Here is a 21,139-nt window from a genome sequence, read left to right as displayed (position 1 = left end):
ATATACAGACCACAGTTTTACAAATACTTAGACTTGCTCAGTCCATGCAGGAAGATATTGACCCATAAAGCTCTTAGGAGAATTCAGTCAACATCAAAGCCCAATGAACTGTCTTGGATGATCAAAAGGTAGTGTAACATCAAACAGGTTTTTCTATGTTAATTACCGACTATAATATTGGAACTGTTGTATGCATATAGCAAAATACAATTCCAAAGAAAGGAGCATTATGAACGAAATGGAAGATGAGTCCTCAATTTAGATTAGTACTAGCTAAACTTAATTATAAGAGGAACAGTTGCTCACAAGCACGAGGAAAAAGGCTTTTACATTCAAGAGACGTGCAGCATAATAAAATGCAAACTGTAAGACCAATAGTTTCAAGTGTCAGAGGCATGGAGTACTTCTAGAAGCCAGTTACTAATTCCTTAATCAATAAGGAAACAGACCAATAAGAAAATTCTCATCAACAGCTTGATCATACAGTCAGTAAAAATTTGTGAGAAGTCTCCCCCTCAGCCAGAGAAGATGGAGGAACTCCTCAGCATCTTCACTTCGGTTCTTAGAAACTAATATGGTACTCTTAAGTGACCTTCCTCATAGCTTTTCCACCAGCAAGTAAGAATCACTAGGGATGTCTGAGCAGTTACCGCCAAAGAAAGGCCCCTTTGAAATATGGTGTTTCCAAGCATCATCCACAAACAATTGGGCACTCAATATTGATCCAGCAAACAATGTTTACCAACATGGTATACTGCTGCCTTAAATGAAAGACACAGGCTTACAATTCCCCCAAGAAAGTAAAATTACAGTAGGAATGGAGTAATGACACCCCCCCCTTATTAACAGCTACCCCAATTATATTACTAACAGCTAATGCTAATGAAGCAGAAATACTGATCCTCTTTCTTAGAAACTTCCTAAAAGCTTCAAGCTTTTGCATTACAAACAATACATATTCTCAAGCTTTTATATTACAAACAATACATATTCTAAAGTGTAGAAAGGATGGCGTACTACAAAGGTCATGGAAGAAATTATAGACGTAGGAGGTCCAAAACAATTTGAGTTCTCTTACTTCATTAGTATAATAAACATTGCTCACCTCCTGCTGATGAAAGGAAGCCCTTCTTTCATGGACCTCTTAAGAACTATACAGCCATCAATTGAATTTAAAGATCTAGATAACCATACAAAAATTAAAGGATATTTGACAAATGAAGTACCTTCAGCACAACTTCCTATTCAACTGAGGGTTATCATAATAACACATTCCACGCACACTGGCTCACTCCCTGCCAATATGTGCAATCTACAGTCATGTCATATATGTCTTTGCTACCGAGTGGCCCAACTGTTAGCTAGCATCAAAAAAATTAAATTCTCTGTGAACTTAAGCATAATGTGTCTTGCTAATACACAAAAAATTCCTTGAATGACATCAAAAGCTACTGTAAAAATTTCCTTTCAAAATTATCATTAAAGGAAAAACAACATATAGGACTTACCTTTCCTCATGAACTGTGACTGATCACAGGCATTCAAAATTCTAGCATCTGTCCATCAACCTTGCTCTTACTATATGATCAAATAAGTCGTCACCATCTATCGGTAGCAATGCACAGCTGAAGAGGTTTTTTATAACAATTCACCAGGTTGTCTTACCCAACACCTATGGCACTGGAGGGAGGAAAATTGTAAATACCTGGAAAAAAACAAATGCAGTATATATCAGAATGAATTTCTAATTAATTCTAAAATTGCTGCCAACAGTAATTCTATTCAAGGGAAATCCCCACTTAACTGTACAGCAAACGCAGAAAAATACTTGAATCTTTATCAGAAACTAAGTTGAAAGTCCTCTGAATTAAACACTCAAAACCAACCAGAATAGTATATTTAATAATGATCTTAACATGGTAAAGAAGGACCAACTAAAAATATTGGTATATGAAGATGATCCTGAGGGAAAAATTAAAGTTGAAAAGCCCATGGACCATCAGGAATCACAAGTAAGTTACTAAAGGTGCTCGAGACCATTCATTGATGAGTTACCTAGAATGCTTGAAAATCGATCAAGTTAAGAGTGGAGAAAAAACTTAACACTGAAAAATGCTTGACCATACCATGAAAATAGTACTCACAAACAATTTTCAAAATAATAAAGGTTAGTATGGTTTCACGTTAGAATCGATAAAAGGTCTGTCAAAATTACCTTATCTGATGCTTCCAAAAGATGACATTCACTGTTGCCGGAAGTAAAAGGGCTGGGTCACGGATTTTTCATCAAACCCCGAAGGGTCAAACGAGAGTCTCTAATTCAGATGAAATTCCTACAGTACAGCAGTTTTTGGATTGGAATAGAAAATTTAGGCCAAGGGCCAAGCTCTGATAGGGAAATTGGGAGTAGAAAGATTGTGTACAGGTGCAACAGGAAGAAAACATAACTATTGCAGTATAAAACAAGTGATGGGAGAGGGTGGGTGGAAAGTATGATTTAAAAAAAAAAAAAAAAAAAAAAAATTTTCCTTTTAAACAACACACTACCAAGTTACTATTTTAGAAGGTAAATAATTACTACTGACAAGAATGACTGCAAACTGTGAATTTGTTATTTTATCAACAACTTCATTTCCCTAAATGGTCACAAAAAAAAATTAAATAAACTACAATGAATACGAAATACAGTGGTACCTCGAGATACGAAATTAATCCGTTCCGAGGCGGCCTTCGTATTATGAGTTTTTCGTATCTTGGAACACATTTTACATGTAAAATGGCTAATCCGTTCCAAGCCCTCCAAAAACACCCCAGTAAATTATATTTCCAGGCCTAAAACACATGTTCTAGGGTTACGACGCCGATCCGACGGAAGAAATATGACTCCAAAAAGGCAAAATACTGTACATACTTGAGTAATATTCAACTGCATGTAATGTTCAACCCCATTTTTACTGCATATATTAGAACTTTAGCATATGTCCCTTAGCAATAAGCCTAGCCTATGTTAGCGGTTGCTACTGTAGCCTAGTCTATGATTCTGACATTTAAACCTAAGAGCTAAAAGCTTAGAATATGACAATAAAATGTATAAATAATCAGTATGTACTCATTTCAAATAATTATTAATTAATCATCAACTATAATACACAAACAAACAAAAAACAAACCTTCCAATCGATTGTTTACATTCAGCTCTTACCCGTCTTACGAGTATCGAACGAGCGCCAACCAATCATTTTTCCTAGCACACAGTAAGCCATAAATTGTCATTAGTATCTCTCTTCAACTTTATTCTATCTTTACCTAATGGAGATACAGAGTTACTGACAGCTATAATGAAACATACGTATACGTAAAGTAATAATAAAACAGAAGAAGAATTCTAAAAAATACTATTTGTTGGCAGTCTGATTTATTTTATATTTTATGATATCTAATTCACAATTTTTTTATTAAATGTATTGCATGTACTCATTTCAAATAATTATTAAGTAACCATTAACTATAATAAACAAACAAAAAAAAGCTTCCAAACGTCTGTTTACATCCAGCACTTACGAGTATCAAACGATCGCCAAGCAATCACTTTACACAGTAAGCCATAAATTTTCATTATCTCTCTTCAACTACTGAAACTACCAAATAGTATAATAACCATTCATTTCTATTCTTTATTCTATCTTTACCTAATGTTTTTTTTTATTAAATGTATTGCATGAATAAGTTTTTCAATTTCAGTTGGCAGCGCAGGAGTTTTAAAATTGTTCTCGGTGGTCTGGGCGAATCTCGGGACTTTACAGCAATCACCTTTCGTATCTTGAAAACTTTTCGTATGTAGAGCAGTAAAATTTTTCGCATTGGCTTTCGTATCTCGAGTTTTTCGTAAGTAGAGCCTTTCGTATCTCAATGTACTACTGTACAATTGAAAATGTAATTCAACAAAATTTAAAAAAAATATGTAAATGTAAAATGAAAAAAGGAACCCTTTGAAAATTTCCATAAATAAAATTTATCAGTAAAAGATATACTGGAATAAAAAAATTCATAAGATTAAAAATTACAAGTAGGCACACTTTAAAAGTGAATATTTAGCAAAATAAAACTAAATAGGAATGAGGATATAACCAAAATAAAAAATAAAATCATGTATGTAAACAAAGATAACCCAATATTTTTTAAGAGATGTTTAAAAGAATTCAATTGGATATAGTGTTAAGGCCAAAGACCAAACACTGGGACCAACGAGGTAATTCTGCGCTGAAATTGAAATTGTCAGTAAAAGTTTGAAAGGTGTAACAGGAGGAAAACCTCACAGTTGCTCAATGAATCTGTAAAAGGAACGAAAGGAATTGCAGTTAGGGACCAAAGTTATGCTGCGAAGAACATAAGAAATGCCTACAGTGCCCCGCATGAGGTGCCCTGACAGCACTACCCCACTATGAGGGATGTCTAAAGGATGAGCAGGTCCACAATGCTGAAACAAAGGGACATCTGCTATAGGGTCTACCCAGGATATCCATACAAACACCACAAAAACGAAGGCTTTAAAACACATTTCCTCAGTCAACAAACATCTTTATTCACATTCGTAAAAACTTGAGAGCCTGAATCTTAGGTACTTACAGTATTTAATACAGGTACAAAATTTATGGTGCGAAAAAAATCCAGAGCCGGCATCCAATTGAAGAACAAAACTGTAAGCCACAGATGTTGAAATAAAGACTCTTCAAGCAGTAAAATGGCAGAGAACATAATCTACAGACAGAGTAAATAAGTCATCCATCACCTACAGAAAAATGAGACTGACATAAAAAGTCTTGTGCATAATTTAATTAGATATCAGTTTAAAAAGCTTGCAAAATCACCGAGCCTCTAAAACTAGTGTATGTACATTCTATCTAGTGTACATTTACTGCATAAACCATTAAATGTAAGAATTAAAACCTCCTTCATTTGACGATGGCAGGGCATCCAATACCTGTATCTAAAACTATCACTCAACCCCATAGTACCTATATTAAGAGCACTTCAACATCTGAAAGTCAAGCGTTGTATCTGGCAAAAGTTGAAAAGTTTGAAGCTATTAATAACTAGCAAATCTGTAAACCTAATGTCTTTAATGCTAAATGTACTTCCCTTACTCCCAAACTTAGGCTATAAGAGACCCCAGAGTTAAAATTCTGGAATTTCACAGGATAAGCTGTGGCATTTAAAAACTTTGGAAAGCGATGAATTGTATGTCTCATTTTCCCTAATAAATTAAAATAATTTCATGGCGCAAAAATGACTTGCAAAGTTCAAATAGAAATAAATACGTATTAACTCCAGATAACTGTGACGACCTCACTTATCTATCTAGGATTCCATTAGTATTTCATATCAGTGTAAACTACTTTAAACTTTCAAGACAACTAGCTTGACAATAATGGAAGAAAGACCTCGCCACACACAAATCTAATTTTCTGTCAACAAAGTTTGCTTGCATTAAACATATTTACAATACCAAAGGAAAAGCCATCTTCCCAAATCTGATATTTCCCCTGCATGAAGCATGTATCTCCTTAACCCAAAAGACCTAATCAATCCCTTAGTCAAACTCTTGAAACCACTTCAGCCAAGTGCATTTAATGGTTTATTCAATAATGATATTGCAGTTACATCAAACAACACGGCAGAATTAAAAACTGTTGTCAGACATACCATTATTGCCAAATACTTTTCTTTTGAAGTTCATCCATCAAACCTTTTCCCTTAAGTACTAATGTTAAAGTAAATTAATTACCTTCCTTGACATTAAAACACTTTCTTTTTTCTTGCACAAAGCAATAAGCATTACAAATAGAGCAGTTACATTAGTGGTAAGGTATATTCAAATTTGCAAATAAATGTGTGACTTTCCATATGTTCTCTAATTACTCCACTTACCTTTCACAATTTACAATAAACACTGTGATGATTAATATGTTTTAACTGCTCCTTCTTTTGATATCATCATTTGAACACTTGTAAAATACCTCACAGGAGGAGAGATGTGGAAGCTGAATTTGTCTATACACTACAGATATACATTTGGCCATAATAACTGGAACCACAGCAGAATGAACATTCAAACTTGCTAGTTAACCCTCCGGCCAAAGTCTTGACCATTTCTGAAACATTTCAAGCTCTAGAACATCAAATACTAGCCAAAGTCTTTATGTACTTGCAAGTGTGCGTACGAAAAGTTTAACTTTTACACGTTAAAATAATCAACTCACAGATAACTATCCTCAGTATTGTCAAAAAAAATTTTATTTCTATTTTCTTAAGAACCAAAAAACACAAAAGATAAACTATACTTAAAAGTAGTTTACAAAAAGTAAACTACTTTTGTAAAAGTAATTTACAAAACTGTTGTGTATGCATGCAAAAATAAGGTAAAAAAAAATGGTAACAACACAAGACAATGCAAAGAACACAATTAATTACAGAGTGATACATCTTACTGGATTACAAAAACAATCATAAAATACTACAGTAGCAATATTTATCATAAATAAAATTGCTAATAAACTTACTTCGCTCGTTTTCAAGGAGAGAAAAGGTACAAGATATCTGAAAGCCTCCGACACAAGATTGATTTTCAATTTGAGCTAAAAGACAAGAATAAAGCAACATTCAAGGGAGACATGTGAATGACAGAAAACTATTAATAAAAGCAAGACCAATATATAAATATCATTACACAAAGGAAGCAGTATACATAGAATCAATACTGAAAACCGGCCAATTCAGGATCTCAAATACAACAGCACTTTTTCATAGCCAAGTTTACATGGTTCAAGAACTTCTCCATTTATACATTATCAAGTTTTATAACAGGAAATAACTAGCCCGTAAGAGCCTTTATTAGGCTCAGAGGTCTGGATAAACTAATCCTTTATAATAATAATAATAATAATAATAATAATAATAATAATAATAATATAATAATAATAATAAATACCACCCAGTCGAATTGGAGGACTGCGATATACCAAAAAAAAAAATAATAAAATAATAACAACAGGAAACTCTAAGAACCACACAAGAGCATTATAAAACTAATGTCTAGAAAACTGCAGAGGTTTCATAAATACAGAAAATATATGGAATTACTGTACACAATGTGTATACAATGATTTTAGCTTGCAAAAACCATAAAACTTCACAGTAATTTGAAAGTACATATAAGAAGCCTTCATATAAAAATAGTTTTCATTGTCAGTAGTGAACTATTGATTCAAGGTATATGTTTCCTTCTACTAATCATTCACTTGTAAACAGTACTGTGTTTTATTTTAAACAACTGATGTTAATGAACAAGCGATTGAAAATGCCAGACCTTCAAATAATGTCATGATGGAAATAACAAAGGTCATCAAGTTATGTATAGAATTTCAGAAGCCAATCTGACTGTTCTTTCACAAACCTTCCGCATACCAGATGCAGAACAACTGCAACAGGTAATTCATCTGTTACCCCACTGAAATCTATCTCTAAACTTATTTCCTGACGACTTAGATATGTTCCGTCAAAACAAAACCATGACAACTAAGCAAAATTATAAGCAGACTATAAAAATATGTCACATACATTGAAAATCCAACATGTTAACCTTAAGAGTCTAACCTAAATATAAGGGTGACCTTCTGAGAAAATGGGGGAAAAACATGTTTCTGTGTACTGCAATAACAGTAAACACATTCAGAACCAAATACAAAAGGGAAGGTGGCGGCAAAAAATGAATTAAACAGTTCTTGAAACATAACAGAACTTACATACAGTATTCTAATTATGTTCTAAGAAGGGAAATATATGTGTGGACTTAATTGGTAAAGTTGGAAACACCATAGTTCACCAAAAATTAAATGCTCTGACAAACGAGATAAACTTGTGCATCCAACTTTAGGCCTCTCACCACATCCAGGATCCCCAGACTGACACAAATTGTCAGCCGAGTGAAGTCCTTGAGAGGTAATTCAATGTAAACGAGTTTACAACTAAAATTTATAGGCAGAAACAAACAAAAAAAATTAAAAACTAACAACACAGTCGAAACTATGTAAGTATAGGATAGGCATCAGCAATGCTTGGCAATAAATTAACAAAACAAAAAACCCTTGTAAAAACAAAATGCTAAAATTTCATGAACGTTCCTTTTAAAAATCTATGGCTATGTAAAATCAACACAGAAAACCAAAACAAGCAACTGCTCAATCTGCAAAAACCCTGGAGTGAGAAAACACGTACAAAGCAAAATCTCTGAAACCCTACTAAAAAACTAACAACACATACAAGGCCGCAAAACGTGAAAAATACTTTTAGTAAATTGTAAAATGGACAGTAGACAAACATCCAAGGGAAATTGATACAGCGTAAAACACAGACCATGTTAAAAGTGTGCATATATTGCAACTCAATGCAATTATAAAGCTATTTTTAGCTCTTTTTACTGTATCATAATTAAAGCAAGTTTCGTTTCACTTTAGGTAATACTATACATTAATCTCAAAAATCCTTTAGATAATCCAAGGGGATGTGAGGAAAGAAAAATGTGTTACTGGTTTTTCCACTAAAGAATTAAATATCCAAGGTTATTTGTTTTAGTCTAAATCTGCAAGATATTACAACCAAGCAGTAATCAACATCAAAATGAATGTAAAAATAACCGGAATGCCATTCTCAGAAATGACAAACACTTTTACAGTGCTTTCTAATATCTGGAGAGTCAATACAGTTGTCCCCCCTTATTCGCGGGGGATGTGTACCAGACACCCCCCCCCCCCCCCCCCCCCCCCCCCGGAATAGTTAGAACCCCCGAATAGTTGGAACCCTTATAAAAATGCTTAAAACCTCTTAGTATTTCGTTAGTTAAAACTCAAGAAAAGCCCACAAAAAATTTAAATACCTGGTTTTTTTTAATAGTTTTATCACAAAAAGTGCATTTTATGATGAAACTGATAAAAAAAAAACGAATTTGCGGATATTTCTCATAGAAAAATACAGCAAATAGGCGAATTTTCCGCGAATAATGGGGAGGAATGTTCCAGAGAGAAATCCGCGAATTTGTGAGTCCGCAAATCCCTAGAACGCGAATACGGGGGGTCCAATGTATAGTATGAGCAGAGGACGGAATTGCGACATTTACTAGAACTTGTAACAATCTGGTGACGATCTGTGGTGGAGAAATAAAACTTAGGTGCCAAGCATTCCCAGAGACCAAATCTACACATTTATACATTTATAAACACTATTTGTACTCTAGATACTTGTACACAAAAACATCCATCATTCTACACTTGGGCAGGGACAAGATTAAAAAATTTATATTATGTAACAGCAAACTACAATCTGTTTACTGATAAAAGTGTAGCACTGTATAAATTTTTGTATCTTTATGAAGGAACAACTGTTAAAAGACGTCATACAACACAATCCATTGCTGTCATGCGTACACTTTTCAATGGTATTTTGGCTATAGTAACACCATTAGCAATTCAGGAGAGGCTAGTGGGATATATATTGATGTCGCAGGATAGCACAAAAGCAGCAACTCGCCCGCAAGTTCCCAAAGATCCAAAAAGATAATCTCGAGATCAAAATGTGTGTACTGTACTTTATTATCCAAAAGTCATTTAAAAACAATCTTCATTCATAAGATATCAAAATTCAACAGTTCATTACAAACCAGAACAAAGCAGGAAGGTGGAAATAGTAAGAAATATTCTATGTTTTTCAATCCCAAAAGGTGTGCAATTCATAAAACTCCCCAATAACCAGCACTTTGAGGTCTTAATAACGTCCTGAAACAGCAGGAGCAGATCACAAAGCCATCTACCTGCGATTATCTATGGTTTCCAAACTCTTTTAGTTTGGAAATAACATGAAACAGAATTTCCTTAGCCTGCACAAGAGTCCACTAAATAAAAAATGTCTAGCACTTCGAGCAAACACAAATAGTGGCCTTGCCACGTACCATACAAGAAATAAAACGAAGCTAAAACTCACATCGTGACCATATCATGTTTGACATTCCCAAACAAAATGCATATCAATCGAAGAAGGGAACAGGGAAAACATACTAATGAATAAATTAGCAAATACTGTTTTTTCTTGAACATAATTAAAAACCCACAATGGAAGGACATTCCTTTGGTGCTTTAGATTCAAATACTATACTATTTCTTTAATGCTTCTTTATCCCATTAACAACAATAACTTCATCAAGAGCTAAATCTTAATTCAAAAGTATTAATAAAATTATACTTATTTACTGAAAGATATGGTTGACACAAATGACACATTAATTAGGTAGGTTCTGGTTCAGTCTTAACATTTCTTCATTTTGTGTTTCAACGCCGAACAAAACTAATTCACTTTTGACTGAACAACTACAAAATTGGCATTGTACCTCTACATTTTGCCAGCAAAAATATTTTCATTAACTCTATATATGTACCTCTTATTTAAGGGAATCTTTAAGTGAAGGGTCAGCTTTGTTTCACAAAATGAGAGCCAAAACCATTCAGATTAATATCAAAACGTACAGAGCAGCAATAAATATTCGGAGCCATTATGAACTCAATTTGCACTTTTTCACATACAATATTCTCAACTTCTGACTTTCAAGTAGTCATTTATCGTAAATAGTATACGTAAAGCACTTACGTATTTACAGACATTTTCTTCACTTAATGAAAATATCAAAACAAAATACGTACTGTAAATTGGGAATTTCCGAGTGTCACAACTGAGTTTTTCTGTCATCAGTTCCGCCATTTTAATCTAATTCAAGCCAAACCGAAAACCAAAAAGTTGTCCAACGTACCCAACAGAAAAGTAAAAGGATGCGCTATGTATTACCAAACTTGGATATTTGCGCAAAATAAGGTTTAAAAAGCATCTGTGAATGGCGAGATTTCAGACCACAACGGATGTCAATGACCAACGATACAGCTTTACGAAACACTAATGCTCATGGTAAAGCATATGACATTGTTTCAGGATCAAAAATGACATAAAATCATTTTGGAAAATCTAGTACGTACTATTGTCACAAAGAATCCCTCTTGAGAGACTAGGCAGGACCCACCTGTTTCAGCATACAGCATTTACTATCTAGCAATAAAAAAACATGAGTTTACACATTTCATTTCAAATCAACCATGAAGATGACTTACACTTGATTTCTAGCCGAAAAAACTTGCAGCAAACAAAACTAATGAAATGTGTTAGTCTGTATACTACATTTCAATGTCCAGTCAGAAAAAATTTAGCCCTTTCCATTTTTTAATATTTAATAATTTCTTTGATGCAAAGTCTTACACAAACAATAAGTGAAACATCTGCTGCACACTACTGTCCAAGTTTCTTAAGGAACTAAGGGTGATATTGAATACAAAATGAAAGCATTCCCGATACCAAAATAAAAAGGCAGCTCAGATTATATGAATACTGTTTTTATATGAAGGAAATGAGACCATGGGGACCATACAGAATAGCCCTGTACAATTAACCACTTTAAAATGACCACAGGGTGTAAGAATTTCCTTTTAGTCAAAAGCAAGATTTTAAGCATCTACTAAAATCATCTGACTTAATTCACAAGGTGATAATACATACATAAAGCAAACATTGGCAAAAGGTATTACTGTATGAATACATGTGGGACTTATTCAACAGACAATACAACATGCTTGGAGGCTATTTCTTTTGGTTCAGCTTTCCGGAAATACAAACACTACTCTGGTATTCACAAAACACAAAAAGATATATAAAAAAAAAAAAAAAAATTCTACATCTGGGTTTAATTAAGTTAACAAAAGCAGTTATTGCTAGGTGTTTTGTACGACAGACAAAATAAAGTACAATACGTAACACCTTACTAACCGGTCTTCATTATACAAATATTGTCAGACAGACTGACAGTTTTTAGAGGGACAGACAATATGGACGGATGTATCTTTCTAGAGGCTTGAACATAACCTATTTCAACTGCATGTAATTCAGTTACATGAAAGATGAACGACAGGGTTTATTGTTTTATCGCCAAAATAAGGGAGAGGGGAAATTCTTACGCAAAATATCTGCAACACAAACTGTAAAGTAAACGGCAAATAAGAAAACTCTAAAACCTAACAAATTCATAAAATAACCAAACTGTCCTTGTTAATATTCGCTCTCACAAAAGAGGAAATGATCAAGTCACACTTTCTTGACCACTTAGTGGTTAAGTGGAGGAACACACTTTCTTGTCATTGCATTCCTCCTACAAAATTCATACAGGAGGAAAACATTTAGAACTGATAGCCTCTTATAAAACAAATTTAAAATATAAACCTTTATGACAATTATCTTATGTCCAAGCAGATAATCCTCTAATACTGACTTCTCTTACAGATAAAATCACACCGCATACACTGCGTATTCACATGTACAAAACAGTCAAGAGATCAAATACAGTGTCATGACAATGTTACTTAAACATTCTTTAGCCACTCACATACCCTTAATAATCTATATTCTAAAAATTTTATGCTTTGTAAATAATCATTAAATAATCATTAATAAAATGAAAAATCAGTGAAACCAGTAAAGAACTTGAATGACGAACAAATAAACATTAGAGAATATCTACATCACCTTCTACTGAGTCTCTCTTTTGTGACCAATTTATACCAGCCTGGATCTCTTCGATTCTGAAGAGCTTCCTGAATCATTTCATCTGGAGAAGGAGTATCAAACCTGAATATTTTGAAAGGTACTTGAATAATTTTCTCTGTTAAGCGCTTGATTTTTGGTGTATGTGGGGTATTCACCATAACTCTGCCAAACGATGAAGGCTTTCGTTTCCAGAGTGTCGCATCGTATTGGAAGGGGCATACCTGGAGGTCAATAACCAGATCATTCGACTCTTCGACAGTTTCCATATCGGGTTCTTTCTCAACCTCAGGCTTCAATAGTGCCGCGAGCAAATCAATATCTCCGTTGATATCAACTTCTTCTTCCTGTTTTAGTAAAGTTTCTAAACATTCCTTTTCAGGTAAACCACCATGAGGAACAAAATGCTCAAACCCAGGTGGTGGTTTCAAACCTGGTTTCGGCTGTGGAAATGGTGGTACATGAAAACCCACTTTAGAATCTATATTTCCTGTAGACAGTGCTAGTTTTTCTAATGAAGAAAGAAACATCTGATCACCAAATGGACGATTCAAATCACTCATCCCCAATAAATTAGACACTGGAGAATCCGCATAAAAGTTATTCAAATTTAAATCAAATGGCAACATTGGAGGTGTTCCAGTGACGGCAATACCATGTCTGTCCTGACTGCTAAAACCTCCAGTCATATCCAACACAGAATTTGACTCACCAACTCGAGCTTCAGCATTCTCAATCCCCTGATTAAGCTTCCCTCTTTTGCCCAATTCCAAAGGTGGTACGGAAGTTATTGACAAGCTGTCGCTTCCTAAATAAGTACTCGCCAATGCCGACAAACTTGGACTACCACTCGCAATGCTGGGATTCTCTGAACACTTGATATCTACTGGACTGCTCTTGCTTAAGGATAATGCTTTACCAGGTTCAGGAACAGAAGACGAAAGGGGTTTAGAATTTCCTAAAGACGAAGCTGCAAGAGCAGACAAAGATGAGCCAGTGCTCTTTCCATTAAAATTGGGATCATTTCCACATATGTTTGAACCTACCACTGATGATAAACTTTTTGGACTACCCACAGCACTAAAGTTGAATGAATTTGGACTATTTACTGTATTAAGTTTTGGAACTGAAAACTGGATTCCAGAACTTCCGACACCTTTTCCGAATACTGTCAAGCCTGGGCTATTGCTTTCACTGTTTGAGTCTGCCAGCCGAGACAAACTGGGTCCTTTCACTCCCAAATCCATCTGGGAATTGCTTCCAGTCAGATTTGAATTTGCTAACTCAGACAAACTGGGCCCTTTCACTCCCAAATCAAACTGGGGCTTGCTTCCAGTCAGATTTGAATTTGCTAACTCAGACAAACTGGGCCCTTTCATTCCCAATCAAACTGGGGCTTGCTTCCAGTCAGACTTGAACTTGCCAGCTCAGACAAGGAAGGCCCTTTACTCTCAGTTCCTGATTGAAACTGAATTCCACTCGATTTAGGAGACTCGGACACACTAAGACCACTGTTATCACAAGAGGTTACAGTTCCTGTCTCACTTTTGCCAATCACTCCAAATGGTTGTGGCTGTGGACCTGTTTTGTTGCTAATGCCAAATGGCACTTTTAAACAAGGTACCTGAAAAGCCCCTGATCCTTCACAAGAGATAGAGGCATTGACTGATGGTGGAATTGCCAAACTAAAATTAGACACAGCAACAGGCAACGACTGCATATTGAAATTCAAGCTGTTAAGTGAATTTTCTTTGAGGCCACCATCAGCGAGTTCAACTGTGTTTGCTGGAAGTTCATTTACAGGCTGGGGATGAACTTTGCAAGCCTCCAGGGATTTGTCCACATCTTTATCCGAATCTTGATTTGAATTATCAACAACCATATCCTGACTATCTTCACTGAGATCTTGACTACTATCTCCCAATATATCCTGACTGTCACCACTCGTGGTAACGACAGAATCTTCGCTGCACTGACTTTCATTCCTGTTTCGAAAATATCGGGCCTTTTCCTCCTCTCGTTTCTGTCGCGAACGTTTCCTGAGAATGTCGCTCAACCAATCTCGAATTATCCTATGCAAAGGGAGCCTGTCCAAGGTCTTATTTTCTACAATAATTGCAGAACTGTGGCAATACGAGCTTGGCAACTGATAACGAACTAATATGTTGTCACCTTACCTCACAGAATTGATTGCAGTCAGGGAAGTAACATAACACAATAATTAACAGGGACAGAATCACCACAGCCACAGCAGGTTACCACAACAGTCCATGGAAGAGAAAAAGAGAAAACGCATGTTAAGCAATCCAATAACATTACTATATCGTTTAATTTGAGAGCTGTATGTATTTTCATATTTTATTTACATTTTCATTTATTTACCAACTTGTTACAATATCTTTGTTTCTAATAACTGATCTCTAATTCCTATTACCTTCTTCTCAATCAACACCATATTCTTTGGAAGCTTGAACTTCAAGTCAATAGCCTCAGTAGGTTTGTTCTTATGAGAACAATTCATCTTTTGAATAATTAATAATAATAATAATGAACTCTTATCAAATTGTAAGATATGAGTGAATACAATTAGATCACACTGCAACATAATTACAGCAGAATTCAAGTCCTGAAACTTTAACAAATAACTGTACTTGAGAGAAGGGTACAAAAATACAATGAGACATTCCTGTGTTCTACAAATTCTATCAATCTGAGCAGTGATATCACAGTTACCCTGGACCTACTGCTAAATCAACGGAGATACAAATAGGAATGAGTTGGAACTAAAATGGAGCACCAAAATCCTTTGCACAAAATGTGGCACATACATTTATTTTAACTCATAACCCATTATTAGTACTTTAGTATACGTAATATAGTACATATAATGATTCTGTATATATAGCACTGTAGTGCTATATATACATAATATATATAATGATTCCGTATATATCCTTAAATTCTAAACAAAATTGCAGGTAACAGGAAGAGTAACTGAAGAAAAATGAAAATTTCAGTATTACATATGACTAAATCAAATTACAGTAGGCAAAGAGTGCTTAATATACTTCTTTTTTAGGTTCATACTAAGACACTTCCGAGCTACATATCTCTAACAACAAATGAAACTATACTTTAAACCATTCCAAATTGCTTTTCTCCTGAATGATTTTCAGCAGGAGGCTCTGAAACTCCCTCTTCAAAATTGAACTTAAATAATGATTGCAGATTTTCATACAAAATTTACTTCTGCAATAAATAAATGGTTCTTAGTAAATGAAACTCCTAATACAACAAAGGAACGCACTAAACACAATTTTCTAAGATTACCTTCAAAGGTTTGTTTTCTTTTTCCAGGACCTTCTCTTGGTATCGATGTTTCTCGCCCACTAAGCCACTGCACAGCAGATCTCACATCAAACTTACTGTTGATTAGTGCTTGCACCATTTCCTCTCTCGTATAATCTCTGCCTGCAACACCAGCAAGTTCATCCACCAGAGGGCCTAATCGTATCTTTTGAAGGGAAACAAACAAAAATGTGAGTGATAAAAACTTAAATATTTTATAACACAATAAATGCCATTAACTTACAAGGACTAAATCACCATATGAAATATGTTCTTGTCTACTCTTTCTCTCTCTCTTTTCAAAGTTAATAAAAATAAGATTAATTAGCCTTTTGTAATTCAATTGAAATTTAGTTTCCAAAAGCACCCATTAATTTTTCTATGCACCTTCTAATGGGGGGAACAATAGTACACTTAAAGTTATTTTTACCTCATCAACGTCCTCCTCGTCTACTGCCATCTCTCCTCCACCCGTGGCAGAATAGCTATCAGAGTCACTCATTTTTGTTAATTTTCCTTTGTACCTGGGAAAGAGTTTAAAATATCAATTACAATTAGACTACTTTTCAATACTTTTTTTTCTTTATTTCAAAGATTACCATATGAAAAAACAAAATCTTCACAAACAAACATTTAAAGATATGAATCAATCACTTTCAATGATGACATTGTTTGGTCATAAGCTGCAGACAGAGCCAAATTGATATTTATAATAACATGTACAGAGTAGAGATTCAAAAGTGGGAGCCCACAGGTGGCGTAAAACTAGAAATTCCGACCTTGGCAATTAATATTCGACAAAAAAGCTTAAAAGAGTCAAGCTTGCTATTCCTAATGGTCACATCCAGCTTCAAAGCAGATCGAGGACATATTTCAACATTCGAACATCCTAACCTAACCTAAAATTGCAGTGGGCATTAATGGCATAATGGGCTTAAAAGGTTAAAAGCAGATCAATGACATATTTCTAGATTTAAAAGATTCTAACCTAACCTTTTCTTAGTCTAATATTAAGACGCAGTGGGCTGACATGGCCAAGGGGGCTTCACCGCTATGGACAATCTGGTCCCCCTGCTCACCTTGGGTATAATAGTATATTGTGAGAATAACTACTCTGCAGTATTACTGAATAATCTTCCATCTAACAAATACATGTCGAACTGAAATGGTGGGAAGTTTAATTCAATACAGAATGCAACATTTTTCAAATTTCTATTGCCCTTGATAACTCATCACATTAAGGCACGCCTTACGCGATGGTGAATGGCTATTGCAAACTCTCCTAGAATTTTTGTCACACTGCATTTCTTTCTCTGCATATTTTTCAAAGACAAAGTTGAATAACCAAATAGCAAATGGGTCTGTTGCAGAAGGGTCTGCTGGCAAGCATGAGCAGCAGCTAGTGGTTAGGCGAAGTGCATGAAGATACCATTTATTAATGTAGTAATCGAGATAATTTGAGAAAGTTACTTGGATGGGAAATTTACCAAGACAATGAAAAATTTTCCATCTTTTATATTTTTACATTAATCTACAAGGGGCTGGTACTAAACAAGGCATAAGATCTGTTTTGTGTCGTGTTTAATACCAGTCCCTCGGGACTGAAAGCAAAATGACAAATCCTACTAAATGACGGAAAGAGACGAGACAACAATCACGACTGGCCCTGCAAGTAGAAGGGAAGATCGCAATCGTCCGCCATTAAAATTCGTCCAGAAAATCCCGAAACACACACATTCTGAAAGACTAAAACATTACAAAGTTCCCAGACATGTGTGAAAGATACATAAAAACATAAATGACAATAGTACACATATTTTCAAATCAAAACACTAAACCAACGTAAGGGGTCCTGTCTCTCTAAAGGGGCAATACTCTCTTAGGAGACAGACCAGCCTATCCCACATCACGCAAGAGATGCCGATGCAGAGTTATAGTCATATCTACTGCAAAAGCATCTTTCCCAATTAAGTTCAACACGGCAACGAGGAAGGCTTGTCTAAAAACGTTGACATCTACGGAACTTTTAGGTTGAATAAAAAGAAATAAAGCAAAGGCTATGATAAAAAAAAAAAAAACTGGCTTGGAAAAGAAGAGCGAAGTGAAACTCCGCTCTCCAAGGCGGTAAAAGAAAAGACTGGCATTTCGCGGGGGTCCGAGCTTGGTCGATGACCCAACAGCCACCTCGTTTATGCACGAGTTGCCAGAAGCCACAGATTCCTCGTTTTACAATCTTTGATTGTTTTAACCAGTTTCCAGCTGCCACTAGAAGATTATCCTATTGTTAAGACTGAAGGTTTGTTCCGTGTATGAACAAAATAAAAACATATTATTTTTCCAATTAGTTATGTATATTTCTCAAATTATCTCATATGCAATGCAATATATACACCATATTCTCCTGTCAAGAAATTATATTAATAAACAATATCTTCATGCAACCCTCTCCTTTACATTAACTACAACATAAGGTAAATAAAATAGTTCAAACTGTGTAGTTAAGTTTGCAGAACAGTGGGTCAGAAGATAACCAGCTAATGAGAGACCACAGCCTATTGACTATCACTGATTCCAGATTTAGATGCCGATTTACTTACAAAAGTTACAAACTGGAGCGTTGAAAAACGTATGCCTGTTCGAGTTATGATGCCTAGGCATAAGTAAGGGCAATATAAGATTGCTGGCCTAGGCAAAACTGTGAATAATTTTGGGGGCAAGTGTAAAATAACAGGACAAACCTAACCTTTCCTACACTGCCAGGTCCTGACCTAACCAGACCTTACCTTCCTAGCCTCGTTTGGGGCGCCATGCCCTGACCTGGCCAGGGAGGGATTTGTCCGCACCTGGATGCCCCCAAGCAATGCAACATCGGAGATAATGGACTTAGGGTAAATGACCAGGCTGGGTCATGGTAGCCACCTCTCTCAGAATGCAGCCACTCCCCCCAAAAAAATACTTGAATTCTGCCATTATTTTATAATTTAGGAGAAAATTCTCACTTGCGAGGAGCGTAGAGGTCTTGCTGTGCTGCCTGGATGGGCCACAACTCTTGACTGATGCTCATGGCAGCGATTCAAGTACTTTTTCAGGGAGATGGCCGCATGTTGGAATCGGTGGCTGCTATGTCACTGCTCGGTCATTTACCTTTACAAGGTAAATGACCAAACGGTATGCTCAAAGACGTAATTGTGTTGTTGTTTCACCAATTTAATATGGAGTGTAAAAAAGTGGTCGTTACGAACGAAACGTGGTCATTTGAATGTTTACCCTATATACCCATTAGTTCAGTCGTCATTCAAACTCCCCAAAATATCGGATAGCTTAGCTATGGGTTTGCTGTCAGCATAATGTGAAAATATTTTATAAACTAAATTTGTAAGCTATTAAAAATCAGACATAGCTAGCAACTCCTGCAAAATTCTACTGCTAGGTACCTATAGGGCTACCTAGACTTCATCTTCCGCGAAGGGCAGCCTAGGCTACTACTTGGTTCGGCAAAGCCAATCCGCACTACTACTACTACCACCTAGGGTATACCTACTAATTGGTCAAATAAAAACCACTAAAAAAGAAACAACTAGGCCAAAATTTAAAACTTAAAAATCACTAAAAATAAGAGAAAAAATTACAAAAATTTAGACTTAAAAATCTCACAAAAAAAATTATCAAAATTTACTTAGATTTACCATAAAAGAAAAACAATTATACTAGTAGACAAAAATTTTTGACTGAAAAATCACTAACAATAACAATTAGACCAAAATATAGACTTAAAATCACAAAAACTAGAAAAAATTACGAGATTTCTACACTTGACTTTACGTCCTGAATTCGAGGAGAAATTCGTTTAGGCCTAAGACACTCGTACCTGCCAATGACTGAGGATGCATGGGGGCTTCTAATTGGCCATTTATTTGTATTATTCGAATAATTATGCTTCAATGACCATGACAGAAGGCCTTAAAATGAGTTAATGGGAGCCATTCAACGTAAGACTTAACATAGGAAAACCTTCGGGTAGTAATTCATCATAGGCTTAGCCTATTTCCTTTAGACCCCATATATAACTTTAAAAAGCTTATTCTGTTACCTTTAGAGTCGATACTACATCTTGAAAACGACGAGCGCCTTGACATTCGACGTTTAACGTTCACTTTCCTGAAAAAAAGTTGTCAAGGTCCTCGGACGTATATCAGTCATGTTTACATCCTCCGATCGTACTACGCCATTCGCCGCGTCCGGTTCGTCGACGTCGATAACTTCGTATTATCGTTTTGAATAGTCGCTTTAATCTGAATATAACCGCAATTAATAATTAAAAATAGTAAAAATATTCTTTTTTATATGTTTAATATGATAATCTTCTTCTCAAATTGAAAATATTACCTATAATACTGTTGCGTAGCAATCACAAGCCAGAGCCAGTGGCTTTCGGACGATGTCTGCTGTTGATACATTTCGCGCGATATTTCAATGGACAGAAACGATGTCAACATTCTATTTATAGAATTGATATTGTCATTTAAACATTGATATTCAAGATACGGGTTTGGGATAGATGGCGGAATATTATTTTAGGCCGTAAATATCTATTAGTTAATGGTAAAACCTCAGTGGCGATTTTTAATGGGTGTTTATAAGAACGAGCTAAGATGCATTTTTGTCCCATAACCTCTGTCAAAATGATAATCGTTAGTTATCATCTTGCATACGTTGATAACCATAAACGCTTAGAAGATAATGAGCAGATAGCAAATGAACATACAAAGTAAATATTTGCGTAAATACACAATTGATAATTATGGCTGAAAACTTTGGGGTGAAAACAAGGTACTACTTCAGAGGGAAACAATGAGATAAATCTTAGCATTTTTTAAAAAATTTCCGTGCCCTAGAATTAGGGAGTCCAAGGACCATTGACCTGAGACGTCTGGTAATTATGGTGTGAGGTGAAATGGTATGAGAAGCTTGGTATAGACCCCTGGGGGTCCCACTGGATTCAACATATCTTCAGTAATTGCTTTACAAGGTGAGTGAAAATTGCGTAATAAAGCAATAATCTTTCCAGTAATTTAAGACAGTTTAAATGCTACGTCTGAGCTCTTAT

The 21,139-nt window shown here is 35.3% G+C and overlaps 1 protein-coding gene across 1 annotated transcript; it reads right to left on the bottom strand.

Annotated features, from left to right (window-relative positions):
- Positions 1 to 8,809: 8,809 nt before the first annotated feature.
- Positions 8,810 to 20,252, bottom strand: LOC135195570 (uncharacterized). Its single transcript, XM_064221862.1, is given in 5 exon segments — positions 8,810 to 14,066; positions 14,069 to 14,856; positions 16,015 to 16,198; positions 16,463 to 16,556; positions 20,123 to 20,252. Coding segments are annotated over 4 exon segments (2,448 nt in total). The 5' UTR covers positions 16,535 to 16,556; positions 20,123 to 20,252; the 3' UTR covers positions 8,810 to 12,662.
- Between the last annotated feature and the right edge of the window lie 887 nt (positions 20,253 to 21,139).

This window comes from Macrobrachium nipponense, chromosome 16 (genome assembly GCF_015104395.2).
Source record: "Macrobrachium nipponense isolate FS-2020 chromosome 16, ASM1510439v2, whole genome shotgun sequence".
Lineage (NCBI taxonomy): Eukaryota > Metazoa > Arthropoda > Malacostraca > Decapoda > Palaemonidae > Macrobrachium > Macrobrachium nipponense.
The sequence above is the reverse complement of the archived record's forward strand: the minus strand, read 5'-3'. Positions and strand labels throughout refer to the sequence as shown.